A 19,106-nucleotide genomic window follows, 5' to 3' on the forward strand; every position below is an offset into this window, starting at 1 on the left:
AAATATATCATTATATATAGATTATAATAGGAGATTGAATTGTACACAATAACAAACAGACCGGATCAAGCGAAAGGTAAAGAAAAACGTTTAATTTCTCTGTAGGGTCCTTTCCATAATGTTGTCAGACACTTATAATAACAATCTGAGCCTGTCAGTGGCAAAAACAAGCACTTTTAGTGGACATACATTGACGGTTCACAATTGCCCCGTCGGATTACATTGCAACCCGTTTCACGGCTGCCGGCTGATGCGATCTCGCTCAATACAATTTCAAAAATTGTCCCCATTAGTTGCTTAGACACAAAAAGCTGGGAAAATAGGGTCCAGGTTGAAAAATACTGAAGTTGCTCTTTAAGTTAGGGTTGCGGGCAGCCAGTGATTTTCTCTGCACACCGCACAATGCGCTGTAGTTTTTGCTTAGAGTGCGATGATGCAGAGCCCAACAGGACAGAAATGGAGGATGTGAACATTGATTCTATTATGGCTGTGTAGAACTGGACCAGCAGCGCTTGAGTACATGCGCTGTTGGGCCTTCTTGGTTATTGTGCTGATGTTCCTGTCCCACTTGAGGTCCTGTTGGATGATGGTCCCCAGGTATTTGTAAGACTCCGCTCTGCTGACTGTAGTGCCATGTATTTCCAAGGGAGGGAGTGAAGTGGGCTTCCTTCTGAAGTCAATGACCATCTCCACAGTTTTCTGTGTGTTCAGCTCCAGGTTGTTGACTCCACATCATGACACCAGTCGACTTGTTTCCTCCCTGTATGTGGACTCGTCACCATCTGAGATGAGACCAATCAGGGTGGTGTCATCCGCAAACTTGAGAAGTTTAACGGATTCGCTGTTGGAAGTGCAGTCATTGGTGTAAAGTGAGTAGAGCAAGGGAGAGAGCACACAGCCCTGTGGAGCGCCAGTGCGGAGGAAGAGTGGGTCTGAGATGTGGTCCCCCACCCTGACATACTGACTCCTGTTGGTGAGGAGGTCGTGGATCCAGTGACAGACAAGGGCGTGGGGACATTGAGCTGCCTCAGTTTATCCAGGAGTAGGTCAGGGATGGTGGTGTTAAAAGCAGAGCTAAAGTCTACAAACAGGATATGGGCATAGGGCATTCCAGGTGCTGCAGTGTGTGGTGAAGAGCCAAGCTGATGGCATTATCTACCGTAGATAATCCGCATCGTCTAACAGCATGCTGCCTATCAGGTTTGGATTAAACAGAAATAGTTGAGATGGGCGGTGTTTACTGCATCAGGACAATGGGTTATCTGGGTTAACATGTACGATCCACAGTTTGAACCAGGCTGATAGACTCATTCTCATAAACATTAGTGCCCCCCCCCCCTCCTGAATTAGTCAGAATCAGAATCAGAAACTTTTATTCGCCAAGTACAATGTACAAGGAATTTCTCTTGGTGCAGGTGTCAACATAACAACATAATAATAATAATAAGAAAAATGTAAGAAATATAAGAAAAATGTATTAAAATAGAGAAATGTAAAAAATAGAAAATGTACAAGATAATGTAAAATGTAAAAAGTATATACAATACAATACAAATAAAAAAAGATATGTGCAATGGGTTATGTACAGATATGTGCAATGAGCAATGTGCAATGTTAAGTAGGCTACATTATCATTATATGAACAGTGATAGAACAGTTACAGTGCAAGTGTGCAACTGGACAGAGGGGGGATGAAGGAGGGGTCCTGATTTGTCAGGATGATGGCCTGGGGGAAGAAGCTGTGCAGGTGACGGTTAGTCCGAGTCTTAAGTGATCTGAGTCTCGCTCTCCGCTGAGAAGGGAAGCGCTGGAAGAGAGAGTGTCCGGGGTGTGAGGGGTCTGCCATGATTTTCCCTGTCCTCTTCCTCATCCTGGACGAGTACAGTTCTGTGAGGGGGGGCAGCCAGTGATTTTCTCTGCACACCGCACAATGCGCTGTAGTTTTTGCTTAGAGTGCGATGATGCAGAGCCCAACAGGACAGAAATGGAGGATGTGAACACTGATTCTATTATGGCTGTGTAGAACTGGACCAGCAGCGCTTGAGTACATGTGCTGTTGGGCCTTCTTGGTTATTGTGCTGATGTTCCTGTCCCACTTGAGGTCCTGTTGGATGATGGTCCCCAGGTATTTGTAAGACTCCGCTCTGCTGACTGTAGTGCCATGTATTTCCAAGGGAGGGAGTGAAGTGGGCTTCCTTCTGAAGTCAATGACCATCTCCACAGTTTTCTGTGTGTTCAGCTCCAGGTTGTTGACTCCACATCATGACACCAGTCGACTTGTTTCCTCCCTGTATGTGGACTCGTCACCATCTGAGATGAGACCAATCAGGGTGGTGTCACCCACAAACTTGAGAAGTTTAACGGATTTGCTGTTGGAAGTGCAGTCATTGGTGTAAAGTGAGTAGAGCAAGGGAGAGAGCACACAGCCCTGTGGAGCGCCAGTGCTGAGGAAGAGGGGGTCTGAGATGTGGTCCCCCACCCTGACATACTGACTCCTGTTGGTGAGGAGGTCGTGGATCCAGTGACAGACAAGGGCGGGGGGACATTGAGCTGCCTCAGTTTATCCAGGAGTAGGTCAGGGATGGTGGTGTTAAAAGCAGAGCTAAAGTCTACAAACAGGATATGGGCGTAGGGCATTCCAGGTGCTGCAGTGTGTGGTGAAGAGCCAAGCTGATGGCATTATCTACCGTAGATAATCAGCATCGTCTAACAGCATGCTGCCTATCAGGTTTGGATGAAACAGAAATAGTTGAGATGGGTGGTGTTTACTGCATCAGGACAATGGGTTATCTGGGTTAACATGTACGATCCACAGGTTGAACCAGGCTGATAGACTCACTCTCATGAACACTGATGATGGCCTGGGGGAAGAAGCTGTGCAGGTGACGGTTAGTACGAGTCTTAAGAGATCTGAGTCTCGCTCTCCGCTGAGAAGGGAAGCGCTGGAAGAGAGAGTGTCCGGGGTGTGAGGGGTCTGCCATGATTTTCCCTGTCCTCTTCCTCATCCTGGACGAGTACAGTTCTGGGGGGGGACACTGCACAATGTCCCCAACAGGACAGAAATTAAAAGCAGATGCAAAGTCTACAAACAGGATATGGGCGTAGGGAGTTCCAGGCGGTCACGGACCTAACAGCATGATGCCTATCAGGTTTGGATGAATCAGAAATAGTTGAGATGGGTGGTGTTTACCGCATCAGGACAATGGGCTATCTGGGTTAACGATCCACAGTTTGAACCAGGCTGATAGGCTCACTCTCATATAGATTGGTGGCAACAAAATAAACGGGAAGTCAAGATTGACCTTGTTTGAATTTTGTTGCAGGTAATCACCGTCAAAGGGAGAAAGCCCTTTGTGTGTCGTTCTCACGTAAGCCCAAATAAAATGTGACGAAGGATCACGGGACCTAGAGCACAAAGGCGTTTACTAGTCTAGTATGTGCTGAATTTTGTGCAGTGGCTCATAATTTGATTACTGCTTTGGGGGGTAATCTATGCTGGTAAAGGAAACAAATAACTGCTAAGGCTGAAACAAATGTAAACACATGCGCACGCACGCACGCATGCACACACACACACACACACACACACACACACACACACACACAGGAGGGGTACCTTTGTACGAAGTAGACTATTTGGGCATCATTGAAAAGCTATTGACTAGTCTATATTTTCTCCCTAGATGATAGCCAGGTTCAGGAGGATGTTTTAAGAGATGATGCAGCAGAGGCAAAGCAAGCAGGAGAGGATGACAAAGTGAGCATGAGTAGAGGTTTGATAACTATACATTTAAAGTTTGGAAAAGATAAAAGTGCCATGAGTATTAAGTTATGTTAAGTTACACTTTATTGATCTCCGTGGGGAAATTTGTCCTCTGTATTTGACCCATCCTAGCTACTTAAAAGCAGTGGGCAGCCACAGTGCAGCGCCCGGGGAACAACTCCACTTCTGAGAACAGTGCCTTGGTTAAGGGCATTGGCAGGAGTAGCCTATCTGATACCTAATATCATGTCTTTTGAATATAGAATTACCTTTGTGCTGTTACAATATAAACAAAGGGGTAAACAGCTGGTCCCCTGCCCTCCACGCTGTCCTCGCCCCTATCAAATTGCCTCCATAAGACCCCACCATCCCCCTTGAAATGTGTGTACAAATCGACTACTGGTTAAAACACACACCAAGAATTGTTTTCAAATGCTATGTGACCTAGATCCGGTGCCTTCAACACTGGATAGCAGAGTGTACTGCAGGTTGTGTGACCTGACACACACCACACCGGCCCGAGTGTTGAGCTGAACTAACCTGACCCGTCACCGGCGGACCACGCTGAACTCAAGTGAGACAGACCTTTTACCCACCGCGCTGTCAGACGCCGTGAGTCAGCCAAGTCAGCACGGTCCAGCTCATTGTTTAGGAAACATCATTTGTTTGCGCTTCATCTCTCTCTCCCGCACTCTCTCTCAGCATGTGTGTGGCTGTCTGTCTGTGTCAGTAAAGGAGTAGTGAAAACACAGACTGAAAGAGCTCAACAAGTAGGTTGGGGGCGGGTTAGGGGGGGTTCATACAGATAACACTCAAGATCTGGGAGTAGATGATCATAAGATGACAGCTTCCATTAATGCTTTGAGTGTTTTTGTTTCTTTTTTCTGCATTTTCCCATCTGATAATGTGCGAAGTGAAGCCCTTGGCTAGACTGAAGCCTGTGGTCCACAGAGATCTGATAGCGGGCCAGACAAGACAGCTCTTCACAGCGAGGTGTAGTGGAAGATTTGGGCCTGAGGGGGGCAGCACCGGGGTCATGTGGCTCTGGAGCAGCTGACCCCGGTGCATTCCAGGGGCGCTTAGCATGGAGCCTGGTGCCCTGGTGCCTGACTGAACTATTACTGCCCCGTCTGTCCCATGAGCACTCAACACAACCAAAACACTTTACTCATGTATGATGAGCGCCGCACAAACACACACACTGGGCACAAAACAGTGAAGCAGGCCAACACCAAGACACACACACACACAAACACACACAATCACTTAGTCGGGCACATGCATAATTTATGCATCCTGCCATAGCAACAATGGACACAAGAGACACACCATCCCAAAGTATAACAAATCAACCCCAGTTCATAATAGCTGAATGCAACAGATCTCAGTTTATCATGTGTATTATATATTTTTGTGCAGCACAGCAGAAAATAATACGTCTATTTTTATGGCTGCTTTTCCTGTGAATCAGTACATCATAGCGCTTCAAAATCTTTGCATTTTGCCAAAATGTTTGTAGTTAAAATGTATTCTTCCAGGATTTCACAAAGCTAATTTCCTGTTTCATCTCAAGAGATTTCTCCTCTGAAAAACTGCGGCATGGTTGAGACTGAAGCCCAGTTCACACACTGTTTTGCATCTGTCTATAGGTGTCAAACCCAGTAGACAGATGAACAGAGAACTTATGAACTTATTAACTCTGGCAGACAGGGCCGTCAGGCTTGTTGAAGATTACTTGGGGAAATCAACAGCAAAAATACCACTGACCTTAATACAGTGAAACTCGAGACTCTGATCCCCCTCAGAGTCGGAGGTCCTCAGGCAGGGCCCTAATGCCCCGCGCCTTGGTTTTGAAATGTGATATCCAAATAAAGATTACTATTGTTATTATTATTACAAGAGCCTCACCTACATATTTTTCCACAAAGACGTAATTTTTCCACACTTTTCATTGGACAACTCACCTTATGTGGCCTGGAAATCAATCAATAACTAACACTCACAGTGCATAATGACCGATTTGTTCAGTCACCATGCAGAACTTTGGTCGCAGACAGCTGGATAAGACCAGTGCTGTGAAATGTATGAAATAACCTCAAGACACAGAACTGACACTATTACACAGGATGTCTTTGGTTGATAACCCAAATCAAATGTTTGGATTGTTCAAAACGCCTTAAACCACTAGGTGGCAACAAACCTGTGATACTAACAATTAAGTCTGATCCCTTGTGAACTCTTATCTCAGTGAAATTACTTACATAGTTGATATTTCAACTAGCAAAAAAAGAAGAAAAAAAACGAACATTGGATTTATGTTAATCTTTCATCAGCTAAAACATCTGCACTCTGGATTTGACTACGGTCACAAAAGTGGGTATACAGAAAGTAAATAGGATTATCATTCCTTAGAAGGCAGGAAATAAACCATAACTGGCCTGAAATCAGGGGTCCAAGGACTATTTTGTCTGGTCAGATGAACGACTGCTCTGGGTCAAAAATGAGGCTACGCACATTGCAAGAGGTTGTGTGGGTCAGCATACAAAAACACAATTAAATCTGAATGTAACATTACAAATTACATGGAATGCATGTAGCATTCATACTAGAATAAACAATAGACAAACTTCTTTCCCACCCTAACAAATATATTTGTCTATCAGCGCTTCCATGTCTGGAAATAAGGACATTATTCATTGGGATGCAGTTGAAGGAAAACCCATCTAAAGTTAACTTACACAGGTTATTTGCAAAATAGTTTGACCTTTTTAGGCTGACAAAACCGTAGTATACATCAAATTGGATAGCATAGAACTTATGGGAAATATATAAAGGTATGCTCTTTACAGTGAAAAAGAGTTCATGTTCTTTGAAATTCTATTTTTGTTCATATTGGTGGTTGTTTGCCTTATAATCACAAACTAGTTTAACCAGTCTTTAATTCAACACTGCACTACTGATTTCCCCCGTAAAACAGTGCTTCAAAGTATCATGCGGGAAGAGAAAGCACGGGAGACCATTGTGTGTCTTTATGTACACTTTTATTGTCATCGTTCAGTCAGGCAGGACAGGTGGAGCCTCATTACTTCTTGGCCTCCTCCTCCTTGGCCAGGGTCTTGATGAACTCCTCCTTCTTGGCCTGGAGACGCTCCTCTCTGCGCTTGCGGGCCTCCTTCGTCTTGGAGCGACGAGCCTCGGCCTGATCACTGTAGGACAGGTGGAGGGAGAGAGAGAGCCGGTCATATCCACCGTTCATATCACTGTTGTACTTCAGCAACTGCAACTTTCCATGTGGGCCACTTTAAAAACTGCACCACACAACATTAACAGCAATTTAAAATTCGACTAGTTCTCGATAAAGTGTACAAAGGCCTGGACTTAGTGGATCCACCAGAAAGAGCTTGAATTAAACCATTACTCACTTTAATGGAGAGCAAAAGGAGAACGCATTGTTTTTTTTAAGGTATTCTCATCACAGGCTACTTTTTTTTTTTAACCTTCTCCTTTGTAACTTTCCCACCTCTTATGTATAACAGCCTAGTTCCCCAAAATGTGCATCATCAAATATAAGCTTTGTTGCCCCAGATGAGGGCGTCCACCTTCAACACTTTCTGACAGGGTGAAAACAGCTCTATCTGCCTATTTGGGGGACGTCATGGAAACAGTCCCGCGAACCCCCTGAAATAAAAAGATGAGGTTTAGGTTGAGACTTACGCCAGGAGCTTCTTGCGAGCCTTGTCTGCCTTCAGCTTGTGAATGTGTTCCATGAGGATACGCTTGTTCTTGAACACGTTACCCTTGGCCCTCAGGTAGAGGCTGTGGTACCTAAGGGGCGACAGGGGAGAAACAAAGCATTAGGAAATTACCAAAATGATACAAACCGCTGACCGTTCAAAGGCACCAGATTGTGTAAGTCTGCACATGTATGAAATCAACAGGTCTGCAAGCTTCATCAGGCTAAATTTAAGTTTTTTAAATACCTTTTTAACTCCAGTTAGAGTAAAATATAAGACCAGTCCCACAATTGAAAATCAATGTGAAAATAAAATCTGTAGACCGATCAGAATGTGTGACTGGGCTCATTACCACCAGAAAACCAACCGTATTCGAGAACCTTTAAGGCCTTAAGTTTAGACGTTTTTTCAGGACCTGCACCTTGGAAATAGAATCCAATGTTTATTTGTTTATGTTGTTTATTACTGGGATCCCCATTAGCTGTGCATGATGCAACAGCTACTGTTCCTTAACATTTGCTTAGATTGCACTTCACTATTTCAGTACAGTATGTTTCATTGTATTAGGTTTGAATACGGTATGCGTATGGGTGCGTAACCAAGTACGCCAAGAGACTGAATCAATACAATAATATATATACAACAATAAAGGAGCAACAGTGAGTGAGGAGGTCATGAACTCACATGTGCCTGTCGATCTTCTTGGACTCCCTGTAGCGACGCAGCAGACGACGCAGGATCCTCATGCGACGCATCCAAGACAACTTCTCGGGCATACGGGCGTTGGCTGTACCCTTTCTCTTACCTAGGGAGAGCGAGTGGACATGTCAAGTTTCTTCATCTTGATAGCCAGTCATCGTTAAACAGACTCTATTTGAAATGTGATCAATCTTAGAACTAACACAAAAAGTTTCAAGTCAATTGTATTCCACTTGGAAGACAGATATGACCAGTAACAACGTACCGACTCCCATGTGCCTTCCCTTGCGGCGTGCCAGCGTGTTCTTGCGGCAGCGGGCGCGGGAGTGCACCGTGACGGGCTTGCGAATGATAAGACCATCCTTCACCAGCTTGCGGATCTGCTGGCCTGAAGACAAGACAACAGTTAGCTAGGACAGAGCGGGCATATGGATCTGTGGTACACTCTTAGAAAGGATGTGTCATTTTAACACATCTGTGTCTTCTTTGGGACAGCATACATTTGTGTTACTTCTCAACATACGATATGTTAATAACATGTTGCATTGAAATGTATTGTCATGAACTTATGTTGTGTTGGAAAGTGACACAAATGTGTGTTGTCCCAATGAAGACACACAGATGTGCGACATCCTTTTTTCCAAGTGTAGAATACACAGTTTTCTCTAACACTAATTAGATGGTTGGATGAAACATTAATGATGACCTTTAATGAGAATAAGACAAATAAGAATAAGTAGTGTGGATTTGTTTCTTAAAGATCCAGTGCAATGATTTCAACTCAGTCGAGAAACATCTGATGCTGATTTCTAACAATGAGCATCACTTTTATTTTTTTCATTTTTTAAATGGATAGATGATATAAAGCTTGTACAACTGAGCGAGAGCCTAACCTTCCCTATGAGTGTGTGTCCACTGCATGACAATATTTCTATCTTTGGGGAACAAATACCCAGAGTTGAAACTTCGGCACACAGCAACAATGGAGGCACAGAGATTTTGGCTAGTTTGACAAGTAGCTGGCTGGCTATTGTCTGACAGACTATGGGATGCCTTACCTTTCACTATACATACTGTCGACCAATCAGAGAATTAATGAAAATCTGGGTGTAGGTGACATCTTTTACACCAGATTTGAATTCTAAATCTGTTTGATTCTGTTGACAATCAGGGGGAAAGTTTTTCACAGGTGGTTAGACCAATTTCCACAATGCTGACAGTCATGATAATATGGGTTCTTTCTACATTGAAAAATGCAATTCTCGCTGTACTGGACCTTTAACATCACTGTTTGTAACTTGCCAAAGCACGTTTGGTTTGTGAATGTGGCAGCGCCGAGGAGACCACACTTTGGAGCAGTTAGTACCAAAGCCAGGATAGCCTCACCGCATCACAGCAAAACGATGAAGCTCTGGTGCCCATAATAAACTAACAAGACGCTCTCTTGCTCAACTTACGGGAGTTGGCGTTGGCGATCTCGTTGGTCTCGTTGGGGTCCAGCCATACCTTCTTCTTGCCGCAGCGCAGGACGCTGGAGGCAAGCCTCTTCTGGAGCCTGAGCATGCTGGGCGACAGAGAGCACAGAGCCGTTAGCCATGTCAGTCGATATAAACCTGCCGTATGTTACCACTTCTACTTTCAAGGCATTATCTAACTGCAAGTCACAATTCAGACAGGTTTTAAAGCTGACTTATAGTTTATTAACGCTGTATCAGTAGCTATGTAACGGTTAGCCACACAGCTAAAGCTAGCTAACATTATCCCGGCTGACAACATGGCCTCTCCGTTTGCTACATCGTGTTACACAGTGCCACGTAAAAATAAGGGATTTTGCTTTTGAGTGGAGGTACGGGCTTTGAGTATCAATATAGTAGAGACTTTAAAGGCCTTAATAGAGTAATTTGAGGTGAGGAGATGTTTATTTTATCAGTTAAATTATAACTTTTAATGTGCCATCGACAGCGGTCCTACCTCATGGCTGCTACTTCAATAGGAAAAGGAAGGCTTGAGAGACGGACTGGGAGCTACCATTATAGAGGAGAGTCCATCACCGAGCATGAAACGATATTAGCTCCGAGTTGGATTGAATTAATGGGTGACTTGAGTATTTCACATTATAATACTTATGATTAATGAATGACACGACTGGCCAAGAAGTGATACTGATAAAAGTTAACTAAAATTAACTTTAAAGCCTTAAATCATAATCCCCCTCTCGAAAAATATAATGGTACTGACCAGTGTTTTTGCAATGCATTATGGGTGGGATGGAGATAACTGCAGTCTACTGTTGTGCCACATGGAGGCAGTGTTGAGATCAGAAACACCACTTGATCCAGACCCAGACAGATCCACAACCTGCTAAACCATCCACAACATAATTAACATAGACTTTTTTTTAAGCCATAATTATATGGAGTTTCAGCTCATCATCATCATTTTACATGTATAATTGACTTGAAGCCAGCAAGAACCCTTTAATTTGCCTCTTCAACTTCAACCTCCCTTACTAAAAAAAAGAGCTCTAATCAGTTTTAGATGGCTGCTATACAAATATCACAGAAAACAATAACTATCTAATACCCTATTGGAATATTATAGTACAATAGCAGATTAAAAATACCACAAAGTACAATAAGGTCACCATTGAGTACCACATACACACTATTTCCCCCATAGGAATATTATAGGAATGTTGTAGCGATACCTTAGAAGATAAAAAAAAAAAACATAAAGTACAAAAGGGTCACTACAAACTTACTATTGAATATAGCTGGAACATTATAGCGATGTTTGTTAGGGCTGTAAGCTAGCTGCAACCTTTTGGGCTGAAGACTCTTTATCTTTTTGAAGGGAAAGTGAATATTTCTTTGAGTTTAACAGGTTTAATTTATCAGGAAATACCAGTCAGTTTCAGCAGCCTGGCCAAATATGGTTGTTATTTTCCCAGCGTCCTAGAACATTATTGTTTGTATAACCTACCTATTCTGCCCTACATAACCAAAGAGCAGTAAGAGCCTGAGTAGACTGAGAAATATCTCCTGTCATGCCAGAAGTATTGCTGGTACAGAAATGGACTCTATATCATTTAACAGACCTGACCTTTGACCTTTAAAACACATAAAAAGTAGTTAGTCTACTGCTGGTTGCCTTTATTATTAAACATACACTGCTGTCCCTGATGCCCAGAGGCAAGAGAGAGGAGCTTGGGTCCAAATCCATGATACAAAACCAATCATGTTCAGAACTGCAATTCTGGTTTTCTGTGGACAGGATACATGTGGTTCAGATCGACTGTCACTGCTGCTTTTGTTCAGGGACTTTTCAAAGCCATCAAGCCCTGATCAGGGTTGTCTGCTCTACAAACCAAAGCCTCTCCTCTACAAGTTCAGCTCCAAGACAAACCTGCTACTAAGACTCTGTGCCTCAGAGAGTTGACTGTCTTATGGCAGACTATTTTGTCAATTACGTGTTTCCTAAAATGCAAAACGAAGGTGACAAACAAAAATTTAATTAGTTACTAGTGACTATAAAATAAACACTCGTATTTGGGTTATTAAATTGCTGCTAGTCAATACAGAAAAGTGACTAGGAAAAAACTAATTAGTCACTAGCTACCTATTAAATCAGAACTGGCAACTAGTAAAATAGCGACTAAGAACAGACACGTGACTAAAAAAGAAGCAGCCTACTAGTAGCAAATTTTCAGTCACTAGTGCTTTCAAAGGAATAAATGATAAACAGCCTGCCACCTACTGTGTCTCTCTCTGGACTCTGCAGCAGCCCGTCGCCATGGCAACGCTCCACGCTCACGGTGGTAGATCTTCAGGCAAACTTGCTTGACTTCTTCACCTCGACTAACCCAAAATACCAGGTTACAATACCGACTGGAATCACCATCTCCACTCCAAGTAACTTAGAGGTTAGTTTGGGTTAGCAGCCCCTAGTGTTTCTGGACTAAAATGCCTTTTGTTGCCCTCGAGCGTATATTTCTAAATATATTTCACACTGCTCTGGTTCGGTAACAGGGTTCAAATCTACAAAACTGCAAACCCTTAAATCTTTCTCAAAATGTGATGCGGCAGCTGCTGTGTTATCTGAGACAAACTGGAACAAGCAGGAATACAATTTGGCCCTATAGGGTTTTCCTGTGCAGACGAAAACAAAACCGTCCTGTCTAGACAGATTTCGGCCAGGGGGACTACTAGTGAAATTATGGTTATGACAGCCAATTAGCGTTATCATTAAATTAGGGATGTGTTAATTGATCAGTAGCCTAAATGAATGTGTAGAGGTGTGTTTGAGTTGTGGATGTTTGTCATAGATGGAATAATGGTGGTGTGGCGATGAGATGAAAGTGGAACGGGGTCCAGAGTCCTGGCTACACCCCTGCCTCCAAGTGACACTCTTTCTATGCTTTCTGTTAACCCACTGTATTTGTGCAGAGTAGATCTAAGCATGTGGTTGGTAGGAGTATAGCAGCTCATCTTGTTCCCATACTGTATATATCCTTTAGTCCTGTCATCTTACTCTATCAGCCCTCGCTGTCTTGCAAATTATTTCCAGACTTTTTCTCTATTTACTGCTGAATCCACAGCTGTATCCTTCATAATTCTGCCATTAAAAGAATCGCGCCAACGTCCATTAATTAAGGCTTCACTGTAATAGTGTGACTTTCATGCTGAAGCTCTCCAAATGAGTCATTCCATGTCTGCCCATTATGTTATCTTTTGTTTAATTCATTGATTTGTTACTCCAGCTAATACAGCATGCCATATATTTTATATTTATAGAAAGTGTGCTCTGTAGCTATTTATGTTTGAATTAGCTCTGTCAGTAAATTAACCTTTTATAAAGACTTAGTGTTTCTATATGCGTGCAAAATATAAGACCGGGACCCTGCAGGGCTACGAACTTAGGCTGCTTCACTTTAAATACCGAGTTGAGCTCATACCACTACAGGAGGTGTCATGCAAACTGAAAATTCTTTAAAAAAGCATTAGAATAATAACAGGACCGCTCTTATGTAGCCTAATTCAAAAGCATTTTTAGTGTATTGTATGTTAAACATGCCAGTCGGTAGTCATGCCGAGATGGACAGGCATATGTGGCAGGACCGGGCTGCGGGTCTGTTCAGATGTCAGACGGGACGTCCTCGTCCACCTCGGGCACTCCGTGCACCACGCAGCAGCTCAAGCCGCTGCGGGCGGTCTCCATGTGGTGGGCGTCGTACCACTCGTCGGTCTTCTCGTCATAGCGCTCCACGGCAAAGGTGGAGGTGAGGCCGCTGAAGCCTCCGACCACAAACAGCTGGTCGTTCGCCACCGCGATGCCAAAGTTCCTGCGGGCGCTGAACATGGAGGCCACGGGGCGCCAGGTGTTGGTCAGCGGGTCGTAGGCCTCGGCGCTGCTCAGGCAGTTGATGCCATTGATGCCGCCCACCTAGGAGAGGAAAGGAGTATGGGTCCAATGTTTCAGTGGGGATGGATTTTGAGATGGTTTTGGACACCCTGAGCAAGTCTCAAGTCTTCCAACAGGTCTGTAATTTTTAGTCATAAGTAAACAAAATAGAGGCCTCCAACAAGCCTCTCCCAGCGTTCGGTCTCTAATGTCAGACTTCAGTCCCGTTTCTCAAGTCCTCTGAGCTCTATGTCAATGACAGCAGTATTTGTGTGCTCCTTACTGCGTAGATGTGCTGTCCATAGGCGACGACCCCCACCCCGCTGCGCCTGCTGCTCATGCGGGCGATCCGGGTCCACTGGTTGGTCTCGGGGTTGTAGCATTCAGCTGTCTGCAGGTATAGAAACCCATCATAACCGCCGCAAATGTACACCTAGGGAGAATTAATACAACAATGTCAGTTAGTTGACATCACTGATGCTGGAGAACAAACACCTATCTGCAAAAAACAAGTGTTTTGGGAATGAAGATAGAGAGGATTATTTTCTCACTGATGCCCATGTGTTTTTGAAATAGATTAAAGAAAATAGATTATAGAAAAGGGAATCTAACAGAGTTCATTGGTCCAAAGGTCATGAAATTCACTCACCGTATAAACTGTCATGTAAACTTTCAGTGCAGCGAAAAAGATCAGAACACTGCAATGGCAGCAGGATGTTTTTTTACTTCCATTAATCCAGGAAAGGTGGACTGAGCACCTTACTCTTTGTCAGCGACACCCTGCTTCACACTTACATTATTAAACACATTAACACCTGCTAACTGCCCAGTACAACCACTGAGCAGTTCAACTGGAGCAATTTGGGCTCAGTGCCTTGCTCAAGTGTACCTCAATAATCGTTATTAAAGGAGAAGAGAGAGTTTCATATTCATTGTCCCAACTCAGAGTTTGGGAGTCAACTGGCAATGTTCCAGTCTCCATTATGCTTCTCTTTTGTTTCTGTTATTTCTACCTGTTCCTCAGCTCCACCCACCTTGCCATGGAGTGCTGTGGCACTGGCATCACTCCTCTTCTGGAGCATGGACGTGATTTGGGTCCACTTGTTGGTCTCAGGGTCATAGCGCTCGGCAGTTCTCAGTCGCACGCGTCCATCAAAGCCTCCAATGGCGTAGATGTAGCCGTTCAGCACAGCCACGCTGACGTAGCAGCGGCGTGAATTCATGGGCTCCACCTGCTGCCAGGTGCGGGTGACTGGGTTGAACATGCACACGCTGTTGAAACAGACAAAAGTGTCAAAGCCACCGATGCAGTAGACCACGCCGTTGAGGACAGCAACGCCGTGGTAAGCCCGAGCACTCCCCGCATCATTGGTCTCTTTGACCCAGCGGTCGGCGCGGGCGTCGTACGCCTCAGTGCCATTGGTCAGACGACCGCCATTTAAGCCTCCGATGGCCAATAGCAAGGCATAGGGCAGGCGTGGGTGGGTCAGGGGGTTACAGTAATCATATTTGGAGGGTCCCTTCATGTTGAAATCGCAAAAGGCCCTCAGGGCGGTGATGATGATGGGCCTGCATTTACTGCTGTCCTTCACCAGAGCGTTGTTCTTCACGCTGTTCAGGAAGTAGTCAGCAGTCAAAGAGGCCAGGCGGACCTGGACAGAGACAAGAAGACAGCAGTTAGATAGATATAGTCTAAATAGACTTGTGAGATGAGGCAGGGATTATATTCTGTACTTGTGCAATATGCTAAGTACACAGGAATATCTGTTACATCGGTCATCCGGATGCCGAAGCTTTGACACTTGCACTCCTTACTATTGGCTACCTTAACATTGGGAAGCTAGGAACTGACGTTTATTCTACTGGTGCACTCATTGCAAGCCGCTCTGGACGAGCAGCTAAATGCCAAAGATGTAAACTGAATGTAGCCACAGTTGACTTATTGTCCGTTTCTCAGTTACCATGGGCAACAGCACAGAGATGTGACCGCTGCGTTTCTCAGGCAAGTGGGCGATCCAGCGGACGACGACCTCAAACACCGTGCTCTCCTGTTTCACGTTGAGTTGGTCCTTCTGGATGATGTCAGCCAGCTGCTGCAGAGGGAGGTCCAGGTACTCTTCAGAGACATGAAGCATCTCCTCAAAGTGGTGCAGGATGAACAGGTAGGCCTTGCGCCGCAGATCAGGGCAGCTGTAGATGTCCACCAGCCTCCAGATGCCGACGCAGTTCTCCAAGCAAAGCCGCTCCTCCAGGAAGTCGCAGCAGGCTTGGACGATGCCCATGACCGAGAACTGGTCCGCAGCTGCCAAAAGCTCCACCACGTTCTCCTCCGTCACCGGAACAGAGCAGGTGTAGGCATACTCGATGATGAGGCGCATCATACTGGGCGACAGGCCGGGGATGTTGTAGAGCCGCTGCTCTGAGGTCGTCCAGCCATTGGTGAAGAAAACTCTGCGGGGTCAGGAGGGAGAGGAGGGCAGGGGATGGAAAAATAAACAGTATGTAACGCTCTCATGTTGTACATGTGCGCACACACACTAACACACTCACACATTCACATATACACACATACTCACACATGCAAAACACATAAACACGCCCCCTCACATCTACAGACATAGACACAAGTAATGCAGTGAGAAATGATGTGGTAAGACTTTGGTTATTTAGTGTTGTTTTTCAGATTAAGTTGATTCACTATTCTCATTTTGGAAGTACGCCTCTGTTTTCCTGTTTTTTTCACAAGTATAACTTTAAAGACCCCTGCTGAGATAACCAACTCACCGGAAGTATGAGCTGCAGCCACAGAGGACGATCTTGTGGGCGTTAAATTCAACGCCATCGACTCTGATCACCACGTCACACAGTTTTCCCTCCAGACGGAGTTTGTTAATAACTGAACATGTCGTGGCGCTCATGCTCCTCTCCGTGCGTCGATGAGAGTTGGAAGTCATAGAAGCTTCTCCTTGTTTGTTCATTTTTTGCTATATCAATCAATACGATATCCTTTACTCTATTCTTTGGGTGTTTTCTTTTTCCCCAACAGGTTTCAACAGTTGTCTTCATGTGAGAATCGTGAACCTCAGACACATCTTGACCAGCTTCTAGAATGGCTGTTTATTGCATCACAAAGCCTCATAATAAACAAAAATTAAAAAAGTGGATATAGAAATACTGAAGTGATACACAGTGGAAAAAAAACACACTTTCATTATTTATTTTACAGTGTGACTGTTTACTCCAACGATAACACACTAAAATGTAATAAAGCCCATGAAAATGGAATAAATCATTCAACATCATGTTCACATTTAGCTCATTGAGCTTTCATGCTACAATCTTGCATTTTGGCCCCAAACTTTTTCAAACTTATTTTTTCCAAATAAGTTTGCAAATAAAAGGAATTTGACCTGGTGGATGGGTCACATTAAACATAACTTTGGGGAATCAGTCTCTTTTAGAAGTACGTAGTATAGAAAAGAAAGTATACAGGTATAAGTTGTTTATAAAAAGTAGAAGTATTATGTAAAAAACACACAATAGTTATACTTTAAAGTGGTAAATGCATCTATTTTCTGTACAGTATACACATGCTTCTCTGTTGGAATTGATTGATTGCACTGATAGGCAGCTGTGTAAGTCAGTGAAAAAAGGAATAAACAGAAGTATATACAGATCGAGGGAATATTGCACTGGGGACTGAATGTTTTGAACACTGAACACAAAAGAAGAAAGAAAAGCTGTACACATGAGTTGGAATGGTATAAGCAGAGTATAAATAGGTCTAAACATCTATCTATCCAGCCAGTCGAGTATATAAGAAGTGGCTATACGACAGTAAGTGCAGAGTGCTACTGTCCATTGTGCTGCACTGAGGCTGAACCACCGCTTGGAGAAAAAAACTGTTTTGGTGCCTAGTTGTTTTGGTTCTGATTGTTGGGAGAGCTTAGAAGAAATGTGGTGGGAGATGTCGGCCATGATGCTGGAGTCGTAGAGGTATGTAGCCTATATGTAGGATTATGTGCTGTATATCATTTAGGATGCATGTGATTCAGATCAGTTGTCACAGCTATAAAATGAAACTAAGTTGAGTCCAGACATCTCAATGAAAACACAAATTAGAGGCTTGATTCTCTTACTTCTAGTTGAGAGTTGTTCCTTTTGTTATGGATTTTGATTGAGGGCCAGATGAGTATCATAGACAAATACTTAAAGTGAGTGGTAAAATGACCCTGAGATACGACTGTGACTGGGACAGAGCTCATGGGTTTCCAAACTATCCCATACATCAAAGACCTCCATGTAGAGATGCTTTAGATCGCAGTGCCCCATATGATCCAGGTTTGTCCCAGGGACCCCCATTTTGAGACGGTTTGTTGTCGCCTGTCTCTGAAACCTCTGATCATTTCTTCATCTGGCCATTTCTTCCCAGTGCTAACTTGTTCTGAATGATGATGATGTGATGCTTCATTGATCTCTGTAGGGAAGGTCAGAACAAACGATCAGCTACAGAACAGCATCCCCGTAGCCGATAGGGCTTCAGTGTTTTGCTCAAGGGCACTTCGGGAGGGCAGATGCTTGATGACATGAGCACTTGAACCCAGGTCCTCTGGTTGTAGATTTAACCAACTAGGCCAATCTGCTGCTCCAATCAAATAAATAACAGTTACATTTAACTATTCCCACCCCCACAACCTCCCTCAAGGGCCCCTAGAGGTCCATGGACCCCAGTTTGGGAACCCCTGGATGCGCCTAACTGTCCGTCCATAATAACCCCATCACTGTGCCAAAAAGAGGCCCCGGCCCTGTTGCTCTCTCATCAATCGATAAGTGAGGGTGGGGTCTGTTCAGCGGGGCGTGGACCTCGGCGCCCAGCTGGAGTCTGTCGAGCGCGCTGGTCTGTATTGTCCAAGGGAGAAAGAAACTGCGTCAAGACAGACAGAGGAAGACAGGACGATACCGGTAGTTATGCGAGTTGGCCTTCAAAATAAAAGCATATATTTTGTCACATTTAAAAATTAGTAGTAGTAGAAGCAGTAGTACTAGTGGCAGTAGTAGAATAAAACAATTACTAACAATGAAGTGTATAGGTGGGTGACACAGTAGCTCAGTGGTAACATCCTTCCTGGGTGTAGTTTGTGTGGGCTTCTCCAGTTTCCTACCAAGTACATTTCAGTCAGGTGGATTGGAGACTCTAAATTATCCATAGGTATGTATGAGTGCGAGTGTGTCTATCTGTGTTGGCCCGGTGATGGACTGGTAAGCTGTCTGGGGTGTTTCCCTGTCTTCCACCCAATGTATGCTGGAATAGGCAGAACTACCCTGACCCTGAATAATAAGCGGGTAAAGACAATGAATGAATGAATGAAAGTACTGAGGTGTGCAGGAAAACAAAAACAATCAGAATACTCAGTGCCATCATTATGCTGAACGTAGTGTGAAACTGTTGAATAGATACAAAAAATACACATATGGCAATTACAAGGAATTTAGGTGGTGGCTTATTCTGG

General features: G+C 44.1%; 2 protein-coding genes across 2 annotated transcripts; both read right to left on the reverse strand.

The window, feature by feature from the left end:
* Positions 1 to 6,782: 6,782 nt before the first annotated feature.
* rpl19 (ribosomal protein L19) lies at positions 6,783 to 10,202 on the reverse strand. The gene is made up of 6 exons (XM_071909301.2): positions 10,168 to 10,202; positions 9,654 to 9,760; positions 8,462 to 8,584; positions 8,182 to 8,302; positions 7,478 to 7,588; positions 6,783 to 6,969 (listed from the first exon to the last, which is right to left on the reverse strand). Exons 1-6 carry the CDS (start codon positions 10,170 to 10,172, stop codon positions 6,846 to 6,848), a joined length of 591 nt encoding a protein of 196 aa, XP_071765402.1. The 5' UTR covers positions 10,173 to 10,202; the 3' UTR covers positions 6,783 to 6,845.
* A 3,127-nt stretch (positions 10,203 to 13,329) lies between these two features.
* On the reverse strand, positions 13,330 to 16,574 carry LOC139919516 (kelch-like protein 10). The gene is made up of 5 exons (XM_071909312.2): positions 16,381 to 16,574; positions 15,558 to 16,047; positions 14,631 to 15,248; positions 13,880 to 14,029; positions 13,330 to 13,638 (listed from the first exon to the last, which is right to left on the reverse strand). The coding sequence occupies exons 1-5, from the start codon at positions 16,572 to 16,574 to the stop codon at positions 13,330 to 13,332; spliced, it is 1,761 nt and encodes a 586-aa protein (XP_071765413.1).
* Between the last annotated feature and the right edge of the window lie 2,532 nt (positions 16,575 to 19,106).

This window comes from Centroberyx gerrardi, chromosome 7, assembly GCF_048128805.1.
Source record: "Centroberyx gerrardi isolate f3 chromosome 7, fCenGer3.hap1.cur.20231027, whole genome shotgun sequence".
Classification (NCBI taxonomy): Eukaryota; Metazoa; Chordata; class Actinopteri; order Beryciformes; family Berycidae; genus Centroberyx; species Centroberyx gerrardi.